The following is a 27,931-nucleotide window of genomic DNA, read 5'->3' on the forward strand; positions in this document are numbered from 1 at the left end:
TGAATGCGTGTTAATTATCGTTTAAGTCTACGAGAATTGATTAAGGCAAATGGAACAAAACTTAGCACACAAATTTTTAAGGTTTTCAACTGCATAATGTGCAAAACATATTTCCGATTGTAGCAGCACTTTGATAATACCCTATGACTAAATACTAAGCTCTACTATTCAAAACAAATTAACTAGACTTTTTCCAATTAGCTAAAACAACAACAGAGCAAAACCAAACTTTTTAGAATATATAATATATATATGTATACAACTACAGGACATGGTTAAGGCTAAAAAGCTTGTGCGCCTTGTTCCGATCAAACCGATGCCTGTCTATATATATATATATATATATATATATAAATATATATATTGAATGTATTGTACAAAGGGCTACTTAGAGATCTTAGCTGTCGCCGCTTACTGCAACTATTTTGACATCTCACATATGCTGAGGATGTGTAATATATAACATTTCAACTAAATGTACTTCCAGCCACAATTGAACTATGTAATTTGTAATGTTAGTGCGCTTTTGCTGCTTACCTTGAATTCTTAGTAATTTAGTAATACGTTATTTTTGTGTTGGCTAGCTTGGCTTACTTACTACTCATTAATTTATTCATTTTTTGCTTTAACTATAGTATTATATATTATCAAAAAGAAACAACAAAGGAAGGCAACAACAACAACAACAACAAAAACGTGTTTGTATAAAGTTTCATAAAACAAAAAAAAATAACAAAAAAAAAATAGCTAGCTCATAAGTAAACAATTAATGTATGTGAATTGTCGATGCGATTTTCAGCAAGAAAAGCATGCACATTTCCTGCAAGTCCCCAAACGCGATCCATGTACTATATATATATATAGAAAGAGAGAGAGATATATGGAGAGCGGCGTGTGCATGTGTAGCAGCTGCAATATTTCGAGTGCTTAATTTATATTATTAGTAATTTATACACAATATATATATATATATATTAATTATATGAGCAGCATGCATTAAAACAGATAAATCTATATTTCAAGAAAATGAAAAGATTTATATTATATTTAAGGCCAATGCAACTACACGCATGCACACACACACTACGACAATTTGACATGGATGCGTCGTGAATAATACTATAAACAAATTACATATTTTTAAATACCATTTTTTATTTGACATTATGAATATACACATTGAATTATAGTATAATATATATATATATATACATATACAGCGTTTATTGTAGAATTTTGCGAGCATATTTGAAAGAAAATGAAAAACTATAAAAAAAAAAAAAACAAAGCTGAAAACCAAGCACACAAACAAACAACCATGAGCCACATCATATGGCACAGCTATCGTTTAAGATTGTAAAGTGAAAAATCCAGGCGTACATATTTATATATACATATACAAAAAAAAAATGAAAGGAACAACATGCAGCTATATATGCATATGCTAAAAATATATAAATATATATATATATATATATATATATATATATATATTTCACACAAAACAAAAAGCATATACACAATTCGATGATAATGATAATACAAAATAAATTATTAAAAACCTGTAAAAACTAAGTAAAGCAAAATAAAATTAGTTACATTAGTTACAAATCCAAACAACGTTCATTCAATTAACTATTTAAATAACTTCTCTTAATGCGTACAAAATAAACAACTTGACCGAAAATTACATTTAAATTAATATTAAAATTTGATAAATTGCAGAAAACACGAAAATTAGTTTTCAGCCATTGGCGCTCGAGTTTTAAGTTTAATTAGTTTAAGTTTTCTTACTTTGCATATTTTTGTATTATTATTGAGCCATAAAAAGAGCGAAGCAACAATACGTGAGTTGCAATACCCTTTGAATTGTGTGTTCGCAATAATTATTTTTAATTTTGTTCTTAAGTCAAGAATTGTAAACTTTTTTGTTTTAAATTGTGCTAAAAACTCGACTATGCGGTGCTCAATAATCTCAGGAGTCAGGCAATTAGCTCAGGCCAATTACATCAACAGCTCTAGCTGTAAGGGACGATGTCCTACAACGATTTCTTAAATTCACCGAGATGTTTGGCTGCTTAAAGAGTGAGTTTCGCGCTATATCAATTTATTTTACCCCTTCATCCATCATTTGTCATATTATAGCGTTTTTGCTTTCATCAATCATGCAACGCTTTCGTGTCGGAAATGTATTATTTGTTTTCATCTAAGCAACAAGTTTTTGTGCTGCATACCCCAAAAAGGAAACGAGTTTTTATGCCCCAGCAGAGAGTATTGCACTGCCGACGGTAAGTGTGTAATACTTATTTGTCTATCTTATGCGCATATATTTGTTATCTGAATCAATACTTACTTGAGGCACTCGCATATATTAAAAATAGATATGTTACAAAGCTCAAATGATAATATTTTAGATAGTAGGTGCATAGGGTTTTATTTATTTATTGATAGCCAAGCATGGTAACCACAATTACACGTAACATTATAAATATATATTTGTATAGAAAGATTTTACTTATTGCGAGCAGCAGCTCGTAAATTACAATGTGCAGTGGCATTATAATAACAAATCACGTGTATGGGTATGAAAATTGAATGAAGAGCATAAATAACAATAATCAACTATGCTTAACGCACGGGCCTAGCACTTAAATGTGGCTGTGATTGTGCGTATATATATATATATATAGTATATATATCAATTCATGAATAATCGATCAAATAAATAGAATCGGTGCCATGTGCTGCATTAATAATGAATAGCTCGCCACGTTGGCTCTTAAATCTTAAAGCATTTGTTAATCACAGTATTAGACATGTGCTTCATGCATGCCATATTGGGTCAAGTGTGCCTCCTTTCTGCTTTCCAATTCAAATTGCCGGCACACGTCCTCACACTGCGACAAAGCGTGCAAACAAAGCCGTAGCCGGAGCCGGCTAAATTACAGGTCTTAATTAAAATAGTAAGCGTGCGGGAGCGATGTATTTAATACAAAACATTCGCGTTGCGGTCCGGGTCTGTGGGCCAGCAACTGCGCCGTATGCCTCTAATTAAAGGCCACTAAAACGATGTCCTTGAGCTGCGCACACCAGCAGGCTGAGGCCTAGCAGGGCGGCGAACCAGCCACACGCGATGCGACCGGCTGCATTTTCGGCGTCCACGAACGGAATGGAGCCCCAATCCCGTTTGGCAATGTCGGGTATGCCGGGATCGTTAAAGTAAACGACCCGATTGTTGAGCGGTTGGGTCGGACGAAAGTTGTTCTTCAGATGGTCATCGTTGGCCGTCAATAGCCGAAAGTGATTCAGCTGTGAGTAAACCAGTTGTCAATCAAATATACGATAACAATGTTCGACCAGACGAGACGACTCACCTGATACTCTGATATGTCGATGGGCTGATAGAAATCTATCCAGACCACCTTCTCGGCGCATGGCGGTGTTGTCAACGAGCCTGTGTAGGTGAAATAGGTAACAAGATCATATTCCAAAAACTTGTTCAGCGGCAAAGGTTGCGCCAATTCAGCGGATTGGCCCTTGTGGCTTATCTTGTCCAGCAGCTCCGCAAATTCGCCATAGTTGGGATTATCCGCTGCTGTAATCTAGTAATTGTATTATTCTTCAAACAGTTCGGTTCACAAAAAAAAGCGGGCTTCGGGTTAGCTACCTTGAAGAAGAATGCCAACACGGCAATGCCATGATCCTTATCCAGGGCACTCTGAAAGTCCTTGTAATCCAGACTGCGCATAACCACATGCAGCTCAGCGGGATAGGATTGGTTGTTTATCAGATCCTCGCTGCCAACGGTGTCGTTCTCGCCCCAATGAAAGTGAAACTGTTCGAATTGGTAGTCGGTTTTGCGTTCCAGCGGTCCACCCCGGATTCGCGGCTCCTTGCCCGGCTCAAAGTCCATGGTGACCAGCACAGTGTGTCCATTGTTGGTCAACTTAACGCTTTTGGGCTTAGCATCGAAATTGAAATAGTCAGGATAGGGAAACTTTTTCTTTGTCACATTCAGCACATCGATGTTAATCGGACTCTGGAACTTGCCGCTGCAGCGCTGATAATCGTCACCCCAATGCTCCGGTCCATGCTGCCCGCCATAGCCAAAGTCCTGAGCGAAGACAACGGCAACTGTAAAAATGGATGACAATCAAGATCGAGACTTGCTAATTGCTTGGACAAGCCGAGACGGCGATACCGTTCATGATAATGGTGACATCGAGACCATTCGCAAATATTTAATCACGACTGTTATTAATTTGGCTACTATTTTTGGCAGCACTCAGATAGCTAAAAATATGCGATTGTTGTCAGCCTTAATTTGTTGCACAAATAATTTAAATTGTGTATCTTTATAATTCACGCAGAAGCAGGTCATGCTGCGAATCTGTTGGTGTGATTGTCACCTGCAAGACCTCCTACGTTTTCACTTGCATATCTACCTGTTAATTTTTTGCGTGCTTTGTTTCTAAATGCCCTCACATTGGGTATTATGATTTAATCGCATAGGCCCCACATAAAGTAACTATATTCTAGATCGAAGTCAACAGTCGAGCCGATATAGTCATTGTCTCTTTGTCTCTCTATATAAAGCCTTACTCTTGACGTCTTTAGAGTTCCATACAGCACATATGTCGGCATCACCCAAATCAGACCCCTATATCATTTAGCTTATATAGGTATTATAGCTTTTAAATCAAGTGTTTGCCTTATAAGCAAAATCTTATCGATATATTAATACCTTATCATATAGCTATATAGAAAGAATCGGACATGAAAAGAGTTTTCGCATGCGAAAACTTGTCAAAACTTGCTGTTACCAACATCTTAGGGTATCATTACACTTCGGCTTAATGAACTCAAAATCTGTGGCATGGTCTGTTTGGTAATACTGATAATAAATGGCTTTAATGCCTGTCAGAGGTCGACATTGTGCATCATGTGTCATGCATAATTATTTGTTCAATTAGCGTTGATTAAGCAACAATTATCGTGTAAACTGTTTGCTATGTGCTTACGACTTTAATGCCGAACAGCCTTAACTGAGAGCCTTCCTTATTGTAAAAAATAGAAAACAAATATATAAATTATCTTGTCAAGCGTTAAGTTCGCTTTCGGCTAGTTAAAGTTGTGCAATTTTCGAATTTTTAAATTGGTTTCTCTCAAATTAAGCACAGATAATACGTTGCGCTAATTGAAGCAAGTGCTAATTCCGTAAATAGTAAAATTATTATTGGCAATAAGCCGCATGTTTAATTTTTGACAATAAAAACTTAACTAAACTGAATTCTAAATTAGCTAAGCACGCAAAACAAAAAAAAAAAAACAACAACAACTTTTATTCATGTGTGTTCAAGTAATTGTTGAATTATTCATTGTGTGATTTGAGACAAATTGGCCAACTAGCGAATCGTTTTGCTTTCATTGCCTTGTTGTTTTTTTTTTGTTGTTGTGTGGTTTCCGGACTTCCGGCCTGTTGCCAGACATTCTCAAACGGGCTGCAAAAGGCACGTTGTTGCGCTGTCAAAGGAAAGCCAAACTAACAAAGGGCTTGAGTCAGGCAGAAGTGAAGTTTAAACTTATTTAATCGTCTGCTTGTTGAATTTTATATGGGCCAGACATGTTATAAACGTGTTTCTGATTGTTGCACAAAGATAATCAACCTGTTTTTTGGAACTTGTGGCGTGTCAAGGACACATTAGTCGAATCCAATATTAAAGAACCTTTATTTAAGTAGTTATGTCTGCTAATGTTGTTATTTAAAACAATCTTAAGCCAATTACTGCACTAATTATAGTTGAACAATTAACACTCTACACTCTCTATTTCTATTGCAATTCGACACTCGGAGAAGCAGCTGCAACCAGATCAGCACAATTCTAAATGTTGCACAAATATTTGCTAAACAATTCCGGCAAATGACAAGCTTTGTGCGCTGCTAATAAATCAAGTAATATGCATTAATTGTCTGTAACTTGTCGACTTAGTTTATTGCCAAATAAAATGTACTTGGTTACTTTTTAAGCGAACTCTTTCAACCTAGAACAGAGCTATTTTCCTTATACAGCACTCTTGTTAATTGGTCTCATATATATTTCATTGGAGCTCACCACAAGTCAAAAGCAATGCCACACCGAACTGTAGGTTCCACATATCACTTGCTGTTTTCACCGAACACCTTTTGCGTAAATATATATGTAGAAATACTTAAGCCCTTAAGTCGCGACCAGTGGCACAAATCTTTTGGTTTTGTCAATGTGTCAGTCTGTCAAGCGCTGTTCACCCGCCAAATGCGGTCGCACAACTGCGGTTAGGACCCGCATGTCGCAGAAACTTATATCAACTAGCCAAAGGCTGTTGACGGCTTTTGTTGCTTTTGCAGCGGCTCGCACTCGACTCGACTCGAGTCGAAACTTAAATCGGCCCTCGCCAATATTGAATCAATATTGTCAGTGGTCTCTGTTGTCCCCCTGATGACGTTAATATTATTGAGACACAATTTTGAATAGTTAGTCAGACGCTGCCGTTCACCCACAGCTATATAATATATATAAGAAAAAGTACTAGAGTTGGGCATAATAGTGATTTTTGAGTCACAGTAATTGGATTTAGTAAAGCACACATGTATTTCCTTTAAGCAGACAAGCGCGAGATCTAAGCTCAGCTTAAAGCTTCAAATTTAAGCGTTCATGTTAGTCAAAAATAAAACAGTTTAAACCTCTTGAACGCGCAAAACTGCTTCACATGAATAAATTACTTGTGAGTAATCACTGTTTAGTGATCATAAACGCGTCTCTAAAACTGAAAATTACCTGTTCACAGACAATTTTTGAATGAGTAATTGCGCATTGGAAATGATTGTGATTGGTTGACTGTTAGTGAGCGAACAGTGCAAGATTACGTAAAGTGACTTATATAGGTGATTTCTGTTAAGAGGGTCATGTTACGAGACCTATGTTAGGTTGACTTATGTTATGTTGTATGTTGACTTATGTTAAGAGCAATACTGCTATGTACTACTTTTCAAGCAATCTTGGCTTCACTCAGCAATTACGAGCTGTACTATTCTCCTAACATATCCGGAAAACTAGTTTGAGGGCGTGTTAGAAATGAGACGTGATTGATTGACTGATTAACAGTCTTATGTTAGGTGATTTCTGTTAAGACACTTATGTTACGGAACTTATGTTGGATGACTTAAGTAACGAGAATTTCTGTTACGAGACTTGTTACGAGACCTATGTTAAGAGATTTACTGCTTAGTTCGGCAATAACCAGTGAAAGTTGATAAAAGCAAGCTTTATCCGACGACAGCGCGTTTTCTTATCTCCAACTAGCTATTAGTTTTTCTGGCGTACTTAAGCTGATTACATTGTTTTTATCTTGTACAATAGTACGGCAAATTGTATGGTAATTAAGAACTCGCCCCAATCTCGTTAAAATTTGCCCACTTTGAATGGCGCCGGTGGCGATTGCGTTAAATTACAACGAATTTTTCCATTGTATTTAACAGCTTGCTAGCATTATTGTAGAAGTTTCTGGTAAACAAAAGCGTTAATCCCCCAATGGCTCAATTTGGGTATTAAAAATGAATGCGCCAAGTGACTCAATATGCATTCTCATTATAACCAATGGACAATGGTTGCATGTTGCACGGTGCACGTTGAGGATGGGGTGTTAACACAATTTCAAGCTTATTAAATTGTACAAAAGAAATTGCCGTCAATTGAGCCACTGAGTCATCAAGTGGTGCTGCACCACACTTAAGACAAATGACAATTGAAGCTGTTGTTTGTATAACTGTTTAGTTAGATGTACAAAATTTTACACATTAACCCAACTTTAAAACAATCGTATAATTGTTTTCCAAACCTCTTAAGTTATATATATATAATTAAGTTTTACACGTTAGGTTACTATAAAAAAATATATTTCAATTTATTATTTTCACTTAACGGCTACTTTTGTTGAGTACATTCAGATTTGCTTCCCGAATATGAACTGATTTATCTAACTGTTGCGGTCGCTTAGCAAACTTCGCTTTGAGAGAGTTTGAGTCAAAATTGAGTGAAGTTTGAGCTGCGTCAGCAATTATGCGTGGGATAGTACTCTGATGGGAACATTGACAGTGGCGTGATATTTAGGGTGAATTGTTTATGTCTACCAAAGGGGGACAGTTTGATCTTGACCAATGTCGATGTTATCACCAGGCTCTTTGTTTACAATATTAGAAATGTTTATAATTGTGCTTATGCTTATGTGCTAAGTTATGTTAAAGGGTGGGTGCGACTATGGATATGTCACTCCCCCAACCATTAGAAAAGTGCCTGTCCTCAGGTGTTTAAGTTTGGATATAGTGTAACATTTTCTTCTTTTACAATTGGTATATCTCCTATTATTGTAGGTGTTTCTTCTACTTTGGGTTTTTTATATTTTATAATTAATTTCTTAGGTATGCTTTTGAACTTATATGTCAAATACAGTGTTAAACTTATTAATATGATTACAAATATGGTTATTGTAATTATCTGGAATACATTGTTAAATTTTGTATGTGCATTTATAATTTGTTTCGTTTGTACAAACGAAAGTGGTTCTAATTTTATAACATCATTGCTTACGTAAATGCTTTGAGTATAATCTAACATATTGTTTGAAATTGAAATTTCATTAATTTGCAATGAACAATTAAAGATTTTTATTATATTGTTTCCTTCTATTGTTATTTCGTTATTTATACAATTATGGTTTAATATAGTTTTTGGTAAATTCCAAGTTAAAATTATATTTGGTTCTATGTAGTTGATTTGAAAATTTTGCAAAATTTTAGTATAACTACATTCTGATGTTATTTGGTTTAAAATTCCTGTTAAACATTCATTATTAATTAATTTTTTTGTTTCTCTGCTATAAACTTTTTTATCTTGGGTAAAATATTTTTCATGAGCTATTTCTGTCAAAATATTATTATTTTCATCCGGGTATGGAATTATTTCGAATACCGGGCTTTTTATTATTTCTCGAGGAATATGGGATATTATCAGTATTTCGTTTGTATCTGATTTAAACCAAGTGGAAGTTTTTGTATTCAACAATTTCTCAGAATTAACATGCAACAAATAGTCATGTTTTAGTAATTTTGGGTTAAAAATTCCTAATCTTGTGAGCTGCATTCCCATCTCAATGTCTTCTATATATTCTGTAAAGTGTTGTAAGTTAAATATAAGGATATCTAATTTCTTTCCTTTTTGTTTCTCTTGATCTAGTTCGTTCATGATTTCTATTCCTTTGTTTATAGCTTCTATTATGTAATTTAATTCGTTAACCTGAACGCTGTTTTCTGCTAAGTTGCTTATTTTTTGTTCAATTTCTGCTTTGTCTTCTTGATTTAATGTTCCAAATAAGTATTTATATGCTGTTCCTACTATGTTAACTAAACCTCTTTTGCTACGTTTGGCTATTTTTAAGCCGTTTATTTCTCTGTTTAATTTTTCTACTAGGTATTCGATTTGTATAAGGTTATTGAATTCTTTACTTTGTTCAATTAAATTGTTAAAAGTTTCTTCGGTTTTTGTTGAGGTTATTTATTAGTTTTTCTTTATTAGCTTGAGTGTCATACTCTGGTGTACCTGCATATATGAATATGTCCGCTGGTGTTCTGTTAGTCGTTTTGTGCTTTGTTTTATGATTGTACGTGTAGAGTATAGTTTCAAATTTTGTAAGTTTATTTTCGACGTCTGAGTCGCTGTTAATGATTCTTAGTTTTTCGTTAACTGTCTTATGAAATCGTTCTACGTCGGATATACCGTTTTTACTAGTGGTTATATTAATATTTACTGCTTCTGATTTTAGCCATAATTGTAAAGCTGTGCACATAAAAGCTGAGTCTTTGTCTGCCTTTATTTCGATGGGTTTACCCATTTGGTTGAACACTTGTAATATAGCTCGTTTGGTTTCTAGCCAGTCTCTACTTTTTATTTCTATTAATGATGCAAATTTTGAATAGATATCAATGCAAGATAAAAATTGTTTATCTCCTACTATGTAAAAATCCATTACATATTTTTCTCGGATATTAGCGATTTCCGGAGTTATTTCGAAAGTTAATTTTGTATCTCTGTGTTCTGTTTTTGCGATGTTGCAAATCTCACATTCATTTATTAGATTTTGAATTAGATTTTGATAATCTGGGAAATAGTGGGTTTCTTTGAACCAATTGATAGTTTTTTCAATTCCTGGATGTAATAATTCTTTGTGCTTTTTTAATATTAATTCTTTGAATTCTGCGTATGTTTGAAGGTCTATTAATTTTGTACTAGTTTTCATTGCCTTTGTTGAATTATTCGGACTTATTATTTCTAAGTAGGCTTCTTGAAAAATTGGAAAATCTGCTTCGTTGTGGAAGTATAGCACACTTTTCTTTGTGCATAAGTATTCTTTTATTAATTCTTTGGCATGCGTATTAGTCATGTCTTTGTACGTAATTTTTATGTTGGTTTTGTGAAAGTAATTCGTAACTTTTGTTTCGTTCTCGGTTCCTTTTTCAAATTCTATTTGTCGATTATAATAATTAAGTGGTCTTTCTGTGATTTGTAAATGGTTACTGTTGTCTTCTTGAGCACTATGTATTGTTGCTCTTGTGCTAATTGTATCTTCGCCTAAGAAGTTTTCGTTTAATTGAATTCTGGACAGAGCATCTGCCACATAATTTTCTTTTCCTGGGACGTATTTAATTTGGAAATCAAACTCATTTAGCTTGATCTTCCACCTTTGTAATTTCATGTTAGGTTCTTTCATATTATTTAACCAGACGAGTGGTCTGTGATCACTAAGGATTTGAAATTGTCGACCAAAGAGATAGGACCTAAAGTATTTAGTGGCCCAAACGATTGCTAATAATTCTTTTTCAATCGTTGAATAATTTAACTCATGCTCGTTGAGAGTTCTACTTGCATAGCATATAGGCTTATGCTCTTGCGAAAGGACGGCCCCTATTGCCATATTACTTGCGTCTGTAGTTAATGAAAATGGTTTTTCGAAGTTAGGGTATATTAAAATTGGGTCGGATGTTATGAGTACTTTTAGCTTTTCAAACGCTAGTTCGTAGTCTCTGTCTTTTATATTGATTTTTGCTCCCTTTTTTAATTTAAGTGTTAATGGTTTTACTATATTAGCGAAATTTGGTATAAATTTCCTATAGAAACCACATAATCCTAGAAATGATTTAATTTCTTTTGGGGTTTTTGGAATTGGGAATTTGACAATTGCTTGTATCTTGTTGGGATTTGGTTTTATACCCTCAGTTGTGATGATGTGACCGAGAAATTCAGTTTCTTTTCTCATAAACTCGCATTTATCCAACTGTAGTTTTAAGTTAGCTTCTCTAAGCTTCTTAAATACCTTTTGTAGCGACAAAATGTGTTCCTCCAATGAAGTGGAAAAAATAATAATGTCGTCTAAGTAGACCAGACAATCTTTAAAAATTAAATCTTCTAAGAGATTGTTCATACAACGTTGGAACGTTGCAGGTGCATTCTTAAGACCAAATGGCATGCGAGTGTACTCGTAATGGCCATGTTTAGTCGAAAATGCGGTCTTGGGTATTGAACCAGGATCCATTTGGATTTGGTGAAAGCCTTTGGCTAGATCAATGGTTGTGAAATATTGACATTTTCCAAGTTTGTCTAATATTTCATCCATGATCGGGATAGGGTATTTATCATTAATAGTTAGTTCATTGAGATTGCGGTAATCTATGACTAACCGGAACTTTTGCTTTCCAGATGCATCGTTTTTCTTTGGAACGATTATTACTGGTGAGCAGTAAGGGGATTTGGATTTACGTATGATATTTTGTTTTATCATATCGCTTATTTGTTTATTTACTTCCTCATCGTATATTTGAGGATATTTGTATGGACGCTTGTAAATTGGGTCCTCATGTTTTGTTAGAATTTTGTGTTTAATTGTACTAGTGAAAGTCAAATTGTCACCTTCATGGTACTGGATATCACGAAATTCATGTAAAACTTTTTTTATTTTTTCTTTTTCTTCTGAGTTTAGGTGCTCTAGCCTAAACTCATTGTTTTCTATTAATTCATTATTAATAGCGAAGTTAAATGGTCTGTCCTCTGTTGAGGGTGGATCAAGGCACTCTTGTGCGGTCATGTCCTCTTCGACCTCTTCGTCGTTATATCTAAAACAAAAGTTAAATTCTCCTAAGGTTACGGATCCTTGTGCATAGTCTATTTTTGCTTGACATGCCTCAAGGTATTCTCTCCCAATCAGAACATCATAATGCTCTGAGAAGTCGTGAATATAGAATTTTTGTTTGCTCGGACAAATTTTGCTTGCTCCTAAGCGTATACTTTGTTTTAATTCAATAACACCATTTATGGTGTGAACCTTTAATGTTTCGTTGTAAACTGGAAAATTTAAGCGGTTTGTTTTCATTAGATTTATGGTTGAACCTGTGTCGATGACACATTTTAGAACTTCGTCATTCATAATCAATTTTATGAATGGATTTCTTCTGTTTGTTCCGAGGCTTGCTGATGAAAATTTTCGGATGTATCCATTTTCATCTGCCCACTGTTACTATCTCTTTGACGTTTAGTCGGAGGGTTTGGTGCATTCAAGCGTGAATGGGACTGATTTTGGTAGTTTAAGGGATTTTGGTATCTACCTTGACTTAATTTCTGTTGGAACTCGTGGTGAGCTTTCTGATTGTCTTCGGACTTATTATGCTGTTTATTTTGTGCGTGATAACTCTGATTCGTGTTGGAATAACCACTTGAAATGGTGGTTGGGTTAGCATTTTGCTGATAATTTCCCATGTTCCTACGATTGTTATTTGGATTTCCCTGAACATTATTATTTTTAGGTTTTTCAGTAACGCTATTTTCATATAATCCCTCTCTTTGAGCTACTTGCTTTAGTTTTTGTGTCGACGTAATGTCGTGTCTGGCTAACATCATGAAAAGCCTATCTGGTAATTTTTTTGTAATAACATCTTTGATTGTGTTATTCATAGCATTTGTATAAAGGGTTGTATTGCTAGGTATATTTTCTAGTGCTAACTTATTTAAAATAACAAAAGATTTATTCTCGAGCTCCTCGATGAACTTACGGACGTTTCCTTGGTAATTCGTGTTGTATAAGCGTCGAAGGAGTTCTTCAAATGGTGTCTGCACTTTGTATTCTTCAATCAATGCGTTTCTCAGCTCCTGCCAAGTGTTGGCTGCTGTCCTTTGTGATATTCTCTGAGCATCTCCTGTGACTTGCAATTCGATGGCTCCGTATAAGATGCTATGTTGTCTAACATCTCGGGTTGGATACAGGTGTAGGATGTAATCTATCCTTTTAATGAAGGCGTTTAGTTGATCCGTTGATCCGTCAAAGCTTGGCACCTGTCTAAGTTGTGAAAGGGCCTGGTTGAGGTGTTGTTCTGATAATTCCATTGTCATCTTGGTGTAATACACTTTTTTTTGAATAGTTTTGAGTTTGTAGGTTTGAACTTTATTGTTCTTTGATTTTGCACTTTTATTTTAAGTTAAAGTTTGTGATGGATTATTGTGTAAATGTTTTTTTTTTTTTTTGTGTGTGTGTCTTAAAAAGACTCAGTAATAACGTATTGCAGGGATCAAACGATATGCAAAGCCAGTCGTTATTAACTGTAGTAGCTTTATTGCCCAAAGGGTCAATATTATTAAGCTACTAATGACCCGAAGGTTCTTGTGCGGATACGTATTCGAGAAAATTTTTATTACACTCCGACAACACTTTCGGTCGCGATTGTGCGTTAGATCTGGGAATTAATTATCCTTTAGCGATCTTTAATTTTTCCCGACGTATCCTACCGGCTGCGCCAATTAAGTTTTACACGTTAGGTTACTATAAAAAAATATATTTCAATTTATTATTTTCACTTAACGGCTACTTTTGTTGAGTACATTCAGATTTGCTTCCCGAATATGAACTGATTTATCTAACTGTTGCGGTCGCTTAGCAAACTTCGCTTTGAGAGAGTTTGAGTCAAAATTGAGTGAAGTTTGAGCTGCGTCAGCAATTATGCGTGGGATAGTACTCTGATGGGAACATTGACAGTGGCGTGATATTTAGGGTGAATTGTTTATGTCTACCAAAGGGGGACAGTTTGATCTTGACCAATGTCGATGTTATCACCAGGCTCTTTGTTTACAATATTAGAAATGTTTATAATTGTGCTTATGCTTATGTGCTAAGTTATGTTAAAGGGTGGGTGCGACTATGGATATGTCACTATATATATATATAAATAGTATATATATAAACAAGTGCGCACTAGCCGGCATTGCTCGAACCAAGTTTTTGCCACAAATCTTATACGTAACTTTTTTTTAGCCATCGTCCGTTCCTAGAAAAATTCCCTTTTATACCTTGAACCTCGAACTGCGCTTGGTTGAGAGAATAAGAAGAAGTCTGATAGATTTTTTGTCCGTTTTTCGCGCGCGAAAATTTAGATTAGATTTCATTTAATCAAGTCACAATCATTAAAAGTTTTTCGCAATTTTTATTTTAGGAAAATGTCGGCTAAATCAGGTCCATCTTTAACATAATATACATTTTGTGTCCTTTTACTGTTCCCGACTACAAATTGGCATTCTAGAAATCACAATCTCAAATAAATAGACACATTTTCATGTTTCATTAACAAATTGTGTCGAAAATCGAAAAGGCATTATTTTTGTATGAATGAGCGTGTATTTATGCATGTATTTACGTGTGCATGCATGTATTTATGTATTGTGGCGTGTGTGACAATATGAAATTGATATGCAGGCATAGAAGTGTGCATGCATGTGCATGTGCTTGTGTGTGCATGTACGTACGCATGTATAACATATATGTGTATACACATGCATGTAAGTATGTATGTATGCATGTTTAAATTATTGTCTGTAAGTATAGTAAGTAAGTATTTTGAACGAAAACATACAAGACTTATGTTTGAGTGTTTGCTTATGCATGCACATATGTACATATGTATGCATGCATGTGTGCATGCATTTGTGTACATATGTATGCATGCATGTGCGTTTTCTAATACCAAACGCAGACCAAGCTTATTTGTGATGTGCTCCAAATTTAAATAAAACAAACTTTTATCAAGATTTGACCAATTTATGGGTGTGAGAAATTTTGACCCATGTCCATATGCGAATCTTGAGCTAAGATTTTGGCCAAACCTCGGAAGTGGGAAATTTTTACGTATGTCTTTATTTTATTATATTATTATATAATTAGGTTCAAAATGCAATTGTCACCAGAATCTTTTGTGTAATCACATACGTTTCAAATACATATAAAGACGCTAAAACTGTCAACATTCGCTTAAGCACTTTTTCAAAGCCACGTCGTAGAACTTACCTTGAATCTCAAAGGATGCTTCTTAAAAGCGTCCTAGGCCTTAACATCTATGCTCTGCCACGTCAGTCAGACAGTCGACTATATATATATATATATATATATAGATTTATGATGTGCTGCTAGAAAAGCACTTACACTTATCTCTCATATTGTGGGGCAACCTCCCTGCGGAGATTTTTTCACACTTTTCCCGTTGTTAGAGTCTCTAATTACTTTGTGCGGTTAATTGTGAGGGGCGGGCAAAGGGTAAGTGCTTTCTGCATGCTTTGAACTTAATGCAAGAACTTGAAACAAAAACAAAAAATTATTACACAGCCTGCAAGCCACATATATTACATGAATTTAGCTAAATATACTTATATGTAAATATGTCGTTCGTTTACTTTCACTTTTAATTTTCGACATGTCGTTCCCCGTTTACACGGCACCAGATTAACCGTTCTAAGCTTTGCCTGCATTTGGCTACACTTTATTTTGATTACAAGCGACAAGCGACAAGCCGCAGAAGCAACAAGCGACAAGGGACAAGGGCTTAACAGCCAGAGCAACACAAACAATCTAGAACAATAATAATAATAATAATAATAATAATAATGGCCCCTCGTTGGCATTTACAGAGTGTGTGAGAGACCTGCCCTCCCATTAATAACATGTATTTAAAAGTGATGAAGTGGATAGGGAGGGTGATAGGGGTGGGCGGGATGTACGCGATGTGTGTTGAAAAATTTCCATAAACAAGTAGGAGGCGATGTATGATTTATGGCTTAGGCGTAGCTGTTAAGCTCTGCATGCCAATTAAATGAAATATTCAAAGCTGAAATTTCAGAAAACAATTGAAAAATGCAAATCAAAAATACTTCAACCAAAATTTGCCAAACGAATTATGCCATAAATTCGCATCGATGCTGGCTAAAACTATTTACAGGGTATTTTGCGGTTGTGCAACGCTTTCTCATTTGCATTTGCATCGGACTTTAATTAAAGTGCAGCAGCCGATAATTGCGGCAAGCTTTGCTCAATTGACAGGGATTGAATCGGCGATGTGGAAACACAAATCAAACCAAAATAAGAGTTCTGTGCCGATAGACGTGCCGTTTTCAAGTCCATCGAGTCCAATAATAATTTATTCAAATTAATCGCAACTGAATGATTTAAATAATATAAGTTCGCGCAACATTCCGTGTAATGCAATTTCCAGCTGCAAATTGCAGCTGGCGAAAGGACACGGCCCACACGGCTCTGCGGCCCGGCGTCTGCGGCTGTTGCTGGCACGCACGTGTTGGCCATAAACTAAAATGAAATACGCGTAACTATGTCCTGATTAACCAACATATGAGTCTAATCCTGCCAATAAATACGCGAATAGCACACACACACACACACACAGGCGCCCCATGGAGTGCGCCATAAGAAAAGTTATGAACATATCATCATCATAAAAATCAGATACTCTGTGCGCTATAATTCTGCCTCATTGCATGCTTTATGCTTCACTCCTTTAATTTGACATACGAAATTTTCCCGGAACTTACTTCTGTGTGAGCAGAAAATGCTTTTGAAAGAAATTTGACAAATTTTGATATATTATTGTGTGCTTGATTGTGTGTCCTTCGACTTTCGTCACATGTGCATAACTTTTTCAAACACTTTTCTGGCAAATTCACGGATTAGGCTAAGTAACTGCATCTGTCAGACTAAAGCCGTCTTTGGGTCGCTGGCGAGATAATGGGGATAACAAAGTGATGACAGCCGAACAGAATCCTTATCAAGCCAGCGACAACCAACATTGTCTCTGACATTTAAGAGCAGCACAGCGCACAGCAGATTTCGTCAGAGAGCACTTTTTCTCTCTCTCTCTCTCTCTCTTAGCAGTTGGCTGTCTGCATGCAGCCCAGGCTGAGCAACAATTTTCATTGATAAAAATGCTGGCTGCTGTGCGCTGTGGCTCAGTCGAACGCGAGCGAGCCTTCAGTCAGGGTGTTGGTGTTGGCCAATTATTGTTGGGGCTCCTTTATCAGTCGAACTTAACCGTTTTCGGTGCGCACACAAATTCAAAATATGATCCTGTGCCTGTGTGCCTGTGTGGCTTATTTGCGCGAATTTTAAATCATATATTGCGTATACGACGCGTTAAACGTGCGCGCTACAGCCTCTGCAAATACTTAATGCAAATAAAATGACTTCAGTTGCTGTTGATTAATTCGCAATAATATCCTCCAGACATCTGTTTAGGCAACATTGTACAGCAACAACAAAGGCAACTAAATTATGCGTCCCATTGGCGCCCATTTATAAGTTGAGCAACTTTTTATTTTTTTGCTACGCTAAGGTCAAATTGTGCAAGAGGAAATCTCAACTGGCGTTTGTCGTTGACAAAAGGTAAATAGTTTTAAGACACAAATTGCCACTGGACAACGGAAAAGCCATAAATAAAAATCCAACTAGATAATGTACAAAAACTGTGTAAAAAACTTTCTCAAAAGATAACCACAGCGTACTTATATTTCATAGCGTTGACAAAAGTTTTCAAATTGCTGTGAAGCTTTAATATTTAATTTATATTAAAATATGCTACATATTTATTTCTCAATAGTTCGGCTTGTAGCAAAATTTGGGCAATGGGAAAGCAAATATCAGGCGAACTAGCTGCTCGCTAGAATTTCAGAACAGCAAAATATATGAATAACAATTGATCAATTCCGGTTGGCGGACCCTTTTCGAGCTTTGAATTAAACATTTTGCTCTAGCAGCTGTATTATTATTGATTGCAGAACTTTTCGTTCTGATTCAGTTTGGTTGACATCAACTTAATTTTATTTTGGGATAACTTGTATTCCTGCCAATCAGACAACATTCTTGTCAACCTTTTCATAACTTTTTGCTGAGCTGGTCAACGGAGTTGTTTGTGGCGTATTTGAGATTAAACGTTTTCTTCACTTATTATTTAATAATCCAATAAAGCACACAGAAGCTAAACAAACGTGATGAATGCAATTTGAAGGCTTAGCTGCCTTATCTAAATCTCAGAAATTGTGCATAAAAATAAAAGCAACCGCAATTTACAAGAGATTAAGCTCGAATAAGAGTTTCTAAGCGCTTGCAGTAGCAGATGGAGCTGGAGATGGGTCAGCACCAGCTCTTTGTTTGGCCGACACACCTGAGTGGACGCCGAGCTTTGTAGCATTTATCAAGTTCTTGTAAACAAGTCTTTGCATTCTGTCAGACAAACGGCAATGAGTGGCCGGCCGGCTGCGCTGTGCGAAGGAACACGAGCTGAATGCTCTCAAGCGTTTGGCCTTCAAGCGGTTTCGCTGGCAACTATACCCTGGAGTACTCGTTCTGGGGTGCACTTGTCCAGCGTATGCAGCGGCAAAGGATACTCAAGCAGCGACATTTGAGCCAGGCTGCAATTGTAACACATTCATGGCTTAAAGCTCAGACAAGCTACCATTTAATCTCGCCCTCCGTCTGCTGCAGATTTATCTGAATACACAATTTAGGCCTTAAAGTGCCTGTTGATGGCGACACAAAAATGTTCTATCCTTCAGCCTTGAGCTACACGTGTAAGTGGGCAAAAAAAAAAAATAAAAAATCATTGCATTTAGGACTTGGCAGCTTGTGAGCTTGGGTGGCAGCAGCAACAGCAGCAATTGCCGCTTAGAACTGCAAAAATTGTCGCACATAAGTGAAAACTAGTAAAAATGAGAACTGGCGCGAACATAAATCAATATAAGTTTGTAGTCAGCCGAAGCGAACTGAGGGGCTGAACGGCTGAGGGGCTCATGTGCTCTGCAATACAGCGAAAGGCGGCATATTTTATGCGGCCAACCTTAGCTGGGGCTCAGCTTGTCATAACTCAGTTCACACACGAATACACACAACACCACCTCTTTATTGGTAGTAAAAAATTCAATTTAAAAAACCAAAATTTTACAACAAATTACTTATGCATATATATTTATGTTCACACTTGTGATGCAGCTCGCATTTGAATGAACAAATTGAAAACAAGACACTTTCCAGCTAGATAAAGAAAATGTGCCTGATAAGGTATATTTACGAGAGTCCGCACAGTCTGCAGGCTTCGAGATGTGCTCGTAAAACACAATTCTAATATAGATTTTTATCGAATTTATGTAAATATGCTCGCAAATGCCTTCTGCTGCTGTCTGTTGCACTCACTAACCGTACAAATTGTTGGCCTTTTTAAAGCCTTTGCTTGACTACAGACTGGAAAATATATTTCTGGGTATTTTTATTGGAGAGCAGAGCCTAGTACAACTGACAGGTCTCTGATGGCCTGTCGTTAATCAACGTGTTTTTTCAAGCAGAACTCTACAAATTTGTTAGTTTAAAGAGCCTTTCTAGCAACAAAAAAAGCTTGTACAATTTTGCAGCAATTTATAATACACATATATCTATATATATATATATATATAATGGCGGCAAAAAATATATCCCTAACGCCGAAAAGAGAATATTCAACAAGCCCAACTATGCGGCAATTTGTAAAATGAAACTTTAAGCTCGGATTCACTTTAAATTTTAGAATTATTATTACTATTTTTTTTTTTTGCATAGCTTATGTTATTTTGCAGGCGTTAGGCAAAATGTCATTTAAATTGGCGGGCTTAGCTTTTTTTTTATTTTATTATTAATATCGCACAACGAAGGAATTTAACTAAAAGCCTTATGTTTTTTTTATTAAAGAGTTCAATTAACAAACAAACAAAAAAATATGTTGTAAAGCCATTTAATTGCATTTTGGTTTTTTTCCATTTAAAAGCAATTGCGTGCGAAATGCCGAGCGAAAACTAAGCTAAAAGAAATCGCAATATTACTTAACAAAATAATAATAGCTGTTGCAGGCTTTTAGGCGTGCGTTCTGCAATTTCCGCCGACTCACTTTATTTAATTCGGACCACAAGTGGCGCTTAATTGTTGCAGCAAAGCTAGAGGCAGCTCCCTCCACTACACAACACTCCCTCCCCTCCATCGCCAAAACTTAGCCAGCGGTTAAGTCGGTGCAAATAAACTATTTCCTTGTGTAACTTAATTGCAAGTGCAGCTGAGTGGCGCATTGCCCGGCTATTATTGGTCGAAGTGCGCTGCCTGGTTTAATTTGAATTCTCTTAGATAGCAGATGATGCGCTCAATACAATGGCTTAGAAATGTTTGGCAGCTGCTGCCAAGCTCGAAAATAAACTGGTACAAAGCACATACAATTCCGGCTTGCCTTCTTCGCTTAGCTGCAGTTCGTACAAAAGGGATTGTCTAGAAAGTGTGTGAAATGGAATTGCTTTGAAAAGGTCGTGAACAAAAGCCCCAACTAGAATGAAAATCGACATTTGAATGGGTCAATGCGTCTATAGCTGGCCACGAGAGCTTATCGATAATCTAGTCTCAGAAAATTTCACTGAAAATGCATTATGCTCCATAGAAACGGTGCCCAGTGCACAAGAAAACAATTGTTGTAGCCAACAAATGCAATTGAGCTAATTGATTTAACAAATGCAGAAGGTAAACACTTGCAACCGTCGGGCATTGTTTGTCAAGGAGTTGCCACACATATAAGTCGTTCCCTAAAATTTACAATAGAATTAATGTCTTAAGCTTCTTGCTTATTCCCATTATTGTTTGTGAGTCAAGCGCTTACTGCAGTCAAATGATTTAAAGTATCGATAATGCTTTTGCAGAGCAAGAAACGATGCTTATTTGTCACTGTTCGGATAACGAATGAGTACATTTTGTCATCAAAGAATTTTACTTATTTAATTGGAATTCCTGTGTCCCCTTTGCATGTGATAACCATAATTAATTGGCCCATTGACAGAAAGCTAATGTCGATGTTGACGCCACCCTCGTTGTTAACAAAGGGCCTAGAAGCATTTGAATTTTCACTAAATGAATTCCGCTTTGATGGCACAACAAAAGCGTACCAAAAGCATGGAGCACTTTCCTGTGCTCTAGTATTTTATATAGCACTACCCAAGTTTTGGCCATTGACATTGGCCAATTAGTGCAAATTATGTGCCACAAAACTACTTCTATTGCCTTTTAAGTACGCGGTAAACGGGCCAACTCTCTAACCAACAGCAAAGGCCATCTATTAGAAATTAGGGCTGCATGCCCAAAAATAATATATAAATGATTGGGTTCATAGTTCAAACCCATTTACTGCCTCTATCTTTTGTTTGTGCGCATGTTTTTGCTTACACATAATTGGTTAAGCCTTTGTTTTTGTTTTATTAAAATAACAATTCACATTTAAATTATAATTACCATGTCTTCGGGGAATATAGAAAAGTTAGAAATTGCGGCCTAAATTTATTCTCAACACGAAATGGGCATTTGTTAAAAAATAAAGACAATGCCAATGATTGGGCCTTTGAATTTAAATCGTTCTCTTGTCTTGAAGCAAAATCAAGATTTCTTCGTTAAAAGGGTTCAATTTCTGTTTTGTTTTTGGACAACTGGTTCGGTTCAAACCCTTTTTTTTCAGCCCTGGCAACAAGATGCCCTTCGGCTTGTCGTAGTTCTAGATTGTTGACTCTTGCCCCACAGCTGTTGCCTTGTTTTTTTTTTTTTTTTGCTGTTGCTCAAGAAAGTTTTCTTAGCTGTTGCTGCTGTTGCACTTGTTGTTGCTGCCAACAAGCAGTTGTCCTGCGCCGCCAACAACTTCAAGTGCAGCCTCTGTTTGAGTTGCTGTTTGTGTTTCCAACTATTTGTGTTGAGAAGCACTTGCGGCCCACAAACAGCTCTGAGCATGATACGATCCGGCTGCCAGTTATTTAATAAGCAATTAACTAGGTCTTATTAAATGCGCGCACGCTTGCCCGATTTCCATAATCCCAGAGCCGGACCCGCATTACAGGCACACGTGCTACCAAATGGCACTTGCCGTTTGAAGGGTCGCCTCAAGGCGATAATGGATATCGATTCTTCCAAGTGGATCCAGCAGTAGATGCAGATTCGCATAACTGCTGTGCTGTAGTTGTTTATTTAACAAAATAATAAATGCTGCATTCGTTAAGCTTGAAGATGCCTCGCATATTGGCCAAATATTGTGCCTGGGCCGGACCATGTCATACTTATTTATTGGTGCGCTTTAATCAAGCTCAAGTCGTGTGCTGCTTAATTTAATTTCTGAACTTAAAACCTCTTCCAATGTTTTATCATATTAACTTAGGCTTGAAAATTTGCACTTTGTTGGCCTTACTGTGCGTCAATTATGTTGACCTGGCTTTTAAACAATGTTATTATATTTCGTGCTGCTTTTAATAACTTTTCCTATTCATTGCGCTTGTGGGCTAAACCATGAAAAGTTATGAGTGCATTTATGCGAAAGTTTGATATATATGTATATATTAAATGTACACGGTTGCGTTTCGGACTTACAGAACGTATCCGAGTGTACATAAATTCCGTTTGTATTATTAAAATGCAATGCATGCCAAATTAGAAGCTTTAATGAGCGCTAATGGAAAATATCCGTGCCGCGCCGCGCCGCGCCGCGCTTGAAGTTGCCAAGTCCACAGTTTACTGCTGCATTTTAATAGATTTTTACTTAAACAATTCGAACACGGACACGGACACGGATACGAACAATGAAATCAGGAAAAGCTCATTAAAGCGTAAATGCACTTTTATTTGTCTACTTTCAGTGCTGCACCGAGATTGAAGTCAACAATCCATTGGCACCGGTTGTGCGGGAGCACCAATGAAGACAGCCGGAGGCAGCATGCCGATGTCAGGTCACCGCAGTCAGGCGCACCGCACCAATTGCGGTAATTGAGCTAATGACTAAATAAGGCGGATGGTTCAGCTGGAGACAAAGCCAGTCCTTAGCACAAGACACGGACACACATCACGCATACGCAGCGTGCCACATGCAATATTTATCTGCAGCAGCAACAGCAGCAACAGCATCAGCTGCAGCAACCTTCGGCCCGTAGAAAAACTCGTAAATTTGGCATAAACCGTACACAGAGAGCCAGAGCCATAGCCGGTGCCGACATGGAGACCATTATGTCAACATTTCCCACGCTGACATCGGACGATGGCAGCCTCTGGATAACTAGCGCCCTCTCCGAGATGCTCACCAGCAGCAGCAGCAACAGCAGCGAGGCGGCACAGAACGCAACGCTCGTTGCAGCAGCAGCGGCAACAACAACAACAGTCGCAGCGGCAGCGGCAGCGGCAGCTGCAAATGCTTCAACAGCAGCCACAGCGAATGTTACCAAAGTTCATGACAAGCATTCGCATGCTGTGAATGACAGCGAGACAGATCTGAGGTGAGGTTGTACGCTGAGTTCTTCTGAGCTCCATTACAGAATTGATGCGCCTAAAGTTGGATTTGTATATGAGCAAAAAGTGTAAGAATGAAGGCGAGTGAGTCGTTAACCACATACCCTGTAGATAAACTTAAAAGCTGACCTCTCGGTAGAACGTATTTATTATATTTCCACTGATTTATCTACTTTCACATTATTAACTCAGTTTGGGAGACACAAATTAAGGATCAGATTAAATTTTAACAGAGAACTTCTTGAAAGTCGCAGATATCTGCCCATTTTACAGGGTATACATGGCAAGTGTAAGAAACGATAGAATTCCTCGCTAATAGCCTTTGCACACGCCAACTTTTAGGCTGACAGCCCTTGAAAGGAGAACACGCCGAACTCGCTATCAATTTGTTTGTTTGTTTCGTTTGTAGTGCATATCCCGGCTATATACACTATCGCGACAAATACGATCTGGACTATATAGCAAAGGTGAATCCGTTTTGGCTGCAATTCGAACCACCTGGCACTAGCTCGTTCTACATCATGGCCGGACTTTACTGCCTCATCTCGGTGGTGGGCTGCTTTGGCAATGCGTTTGTCATCTTCATGTTCGGCAGCCGCAAATCGTTGCGTACACCGGCCAATATACTGGTCATGAATCTGGCCATATGCGATTTCCTGATGCTGATCAAGTGCCCAATTGCCATCTACAATAACATACAAGAGGGTCCGGCCCTGGGCGACATGGGTAAGTGCATCGAACAAAATGACAAAATACGCTTCTTTACCCCCAACTGCTGCCCCAACACATGCAGCCTGTCGCATCTATGGATTTGTGGGCGGACTCAGCGGCACCTGCGCCATTGGAACACTGACGGCCATCGCTCTGGATCGCTATAATGTGGTGGTGCATCCGCTGCAGCCGCTGCGCCGCTATTCGCGCCTGCGATCCTATCTGATCATCATACTGATCTGGTGCTATAGTTTTCTGTTTGCCGTGATGCCCGCCCTGGATGTGGGTCTGTCTGTCTATGTGCCGGAGGGCTATCTGACGACCTGCAGCTTTGACTATCTCAACAAGGAGACGCCGGCACGCATCTTTATGGCGCTCTTCTTTGTGGCCGCCTACTGCATACCCTTGATCTCGATTGTCTACTCCTACTTCTACATACTGAAGGTGGTCTTCATGGCGAATCGCATACAGTCCAACAAGGATAAGGCCAAAACCGAGCAGAAACTCACGTTTATAGTGGCTGCCATTATTGGCCTGTGGTTCATTGCCTGGTCGCCCTACGCAATTGTCGCCATGATGGGCGTCTTTGGCCAGGAGCAGCACATCACGCCGCTGGGCTCCATGATACCTGCGCTCTTCTGCAAAACGGCCGCCTGTGTGGATCCCTATCTGTATGCCGCTACGCATCCCAGATTTCGTGTTGAGGTTCGTATGCTCATGTATGGGCGTGGCGCTTTGCGGCGCGTGTCCACCACACGCTCCACCTATATGACACGCTCCTTCACGCACCGCATGCGCCACACATCCGGCGATGGCGAGAACCGCGCTGATCCCTACACTTTGAACAACAACCTAATGATGGTGCCCGAGGAAACGGAGGAGAACGACGAGATAATCGTTGTGGCCGAAATCAATAATTCCACCTCGATAGCTATGGAACAGAGTAAGTTCTAAAGAAGCTTGCCACATCAATTGGTTGACGGCCGAAAGAGGTAATCAATATTTTTCTACTACTTTTATTGATAATACTATGTAGAGAGAGGGGGGAGAGTGGGAGGGAGACAGGGCAAAACGTGATCAAATGTAGAATAGTATATGACCGTAAACAAGAATTTTAAGTGGCCGAGCTTAAAAAATCGAGTTATTATTCTGTTTATATATTTGCAATCAAATTAACATATAATATAGAACATTTTAATTAAATTAAATTATTAATGTTAGTAGAGCTTGCTTTAACTAATTAAGCTCGCATTTGCCCTTTAAAGGAGACTCGGAAGTCGGGAAGTAAATATTCCATATTTCCAAAATTAATCAAATAAGCTCATATTAAAGATGTCGCAGTTGAATATTTTGCAAATATGCTCAGCTATTGTGTTTCACCTGAAATTGCGCTAGATTTCGATTCAAAAGAAACACGAAATGAGAAACCAGCCCGTTGTATTATTTAGCATTAATGGCAGCCGCCGTTTTTGTCGTGTTTCTCTGCCGAGCAAAGCAATTATAACCAACTAATAGATATACATATAAATATATATGTGTATAAATTCCCATTCCATGCAAACATAATACAACAATAAACAAAATTCTTATGGGGCGCATGGGCATGGCAACGAAGTGATAGAAAACATGTTAAATGAGCTTAACGAAAATGTTTCCGAGTAAAATGCTTAAGTGAGTATTTAGTATATGCTAAGGCCATGTATGAGCAAAACCTTAAGCAGGTGCTCGTTATGTCTAGTTAATAAGTATCTACTAATTAGTTATGTATAGGTACAAGCTAAAATGTATCTTGTGGATACTTGCGAGTCTGATACGTACTATCAGGGAAAGTCTAACTAATCCTACCACACAATGTAGGCACTTGAGAAAAATAAACCTACACAATACATGTGTACATGCGTATGCGTACATGCGTATGCTTACATGCGTACATGCGTACACATAGACATGTACACATGTATTATGTACATTTGTTCGCGGCATGTATCGAAATTAATTTGTGTCAAAGTGTCACATTTCATCAAGAAACCTAACTCAAATTATTCAATTAATGTCACAATTGGAAATGCCTTAAAGGCCGATAAGCATATTAAGATTTGTAAGCGAATCAATAATATATTTATGTATTTATTTAAATGCAAATAATAATGCCGCATATGATCATATTGTGCAGTAGTTGAAATCGTAATGCAAATTTTATGTATAAATGCAGATATGCAAATATTTGTGTGCATATATTTAAGTACAAATAAATACATATGACAATGCAATTGATATTGTTATACACTTCATATTTACAATTTTGACTAAAAGTACAGCAAATTTATAGATGTCTAAACTAACTGTTTGTTTTAGCAAAAGGACCTCGACCAGGTCTTTAACGGAGTACTTGTACCTAAAGAAATAAAACCAATTTAATGAAAGCCATTTAAGCTATGAAATTGAATCTAAATATTTGTAAGCGGCAATATTATACGAATTTATACCCTTTAAGTGTTTTCTGCTTAAATTTACATATACATATTTATATAGCTGTATATATATAGATGTCATCTAGTAAATAAGTACATAATATAGCTATATCTTTGATGTAGTCACAACAAGAGAACAATAGTAAAATATGCTAAAAGAGACCTGAAAAAATTGTAATTACACGAGCAAAAGTGAGGCCAAAGGTTAGTCGATGTCTAAATACCCTAACAAAGCTTTTTCTATTATTCCATAAGTTGCCGAGATTTGAATGGAAAATAAGTAGAAAATCTTGCATCGTTTTGAGGCGCTTTACTTTCGGGCATATCGAAGAGAGTTTTTTTTTTTATTTTTAATTAAAACTGTTATCATTAATCAAAAAGCCAATATGCCAGCTGCAAGATTATTTCGAAGAGGCATAAAAAAAAGCCTTTGTAACAACCGCACGTGTATTTCCATGTTTTTCCTAAAGAGAACAATGAAACGACACAGCTGCATCGAATATTTGCTGCAACTGTCCGCAAATGCAAAAAATAATGAAAAGAAAAGAAAAGCCAAACAAATAAATGCAAGCTAAAACAAAAAGAAACATCTAATTAGCATATTTTAAAATGCACTCTGCCCGGCTTTGTGCATGTGCTTAAGTTTTTGTTGAACTTGACGAAACCTAATTTGTATTTATACAATATGCTTACCATATGCTTATGCTTGTATCTCTTTTTTTTTTCTGAACTTAAAGCGTTTATAAACGAATAAATGTATTAAATAAATGTGTCAATTTCTTACATTTCCACAACCTAAGAAATACATCCACACACTTATTTAATTAAACGCTAGAAATATTAAATTATCCGCGAGGCCAAAAATTAATTGTCGCTTCAGCTCGTGTTTCCATTTCAAGCGAGCCTCATCAAATTACCTTAACTTGTCTCAAAAGCAAACATTTTTCTGTTCTTTATTTTTAGCCATTTTATGTGCAGCTTTTTTGGTTCATGCTTCGGTTCAAAATATAGCAAAAGAAAGGATGCGGTAT

At 37.1% G+C, this 27,931-nt stretch overlaps 3 protein-coding genes across 5 annotated transcripts in view; 2 read left to right on the forward strand and 1 right to left on the reverse strand.

Moving 5' to 3' along the window:
- Window positions 1-27,927, forward strand: Rh7 (Rhodopsin 7). 2 transcript variants are annotated; one of them, XM_070208688.1, is made up of 6 exons: window positions 1-2,085; window positions 2,146-2,288; window positions 23,076-23,705; window positions 24,128-24,444; window positions 24,512-25,421; window positions 27,864-27,927. In XM_070208688.1, exons 3-5 carry the CDS (start codon window positions 23,428-23,430, stop codon window positions 25,381-25,383), a joined length of 1,467 nt encoding a protein of 488 aa, XP_070064789.1. In that variant the 5' UTR covers window positions 1-2,085; window positions 2,146-2,288; window positions 23,076-23,427; the 3' UTR covers window positions 25,384-25,421; window positions 27,864-27,927. The 2 variants fall into 2 exon arrangements, with proteins under 2 accessions (XP_070064789.1, XP_070064790.1); XM_070208689.1 differs by lacking the exons at window positions 1-2,085; window positions 2,146-2,288 and adding an exon at window positions 17,361-17,790.
- The window catches only part of Gug (arginine-glutamic acid dipeptide repeats grunge), a 50,882-nt gene that overhangs the window by 20,662 nt on the left and 2,289 nt on the right, over window positions 1-27,931 (forward strand). The gene's annotated exons all lie outside the window — the stretch shown is intronic.
- Window positions 2,409-6,318, reverse strand: CAH2 (Carbonic anhydrase 2). Of its 2 annotated transcripts, none has more exons than XM_002046692.4 (4): window positions 6,114-6,318; window positions 3,668-4,134; window positions 3,375-3,602; window positions 2,409-3,309 (listed from the first exon to the last, which is right to left on the reverse strand). In XM_002046692.4, exons 1-4 carry the CDS (start codon window positions 6,154-6,156, stop codon window positions 3,052-3,054), a joined length of 996 nt encoding a protein of 331 aa, XP_002046728.1. In that variant the 5' UTR covers window positions 6,157-6,318; the 3' UTR covers window positions 2,409-3,051. The 2 variants fall into 2 exon arrangements, with proteins under 2 accessions (XP_002046728.1, XP_032290216.1); XM_032434325.2 differs by lacking the exon at window positions 6,114-6,318 and adding an exon at window positions 4,202-4,223.

Source organism: Drosophila virilis, chromosome 3 (genome assembly GCF_030788295.1).
Source record: "Drosophila virilis strain 15010-1051.87 chromosome 3, Dvir_AGI_RSII-ME, whole genome shotgun sequence".
NCBI classification, from domain to species: domain Eukaryota; kingdom Metazoa; phylum Arthropoda; class Insecta; order Diptera; family Drosophilidae; genus Drosophila; species Drosophila virilis.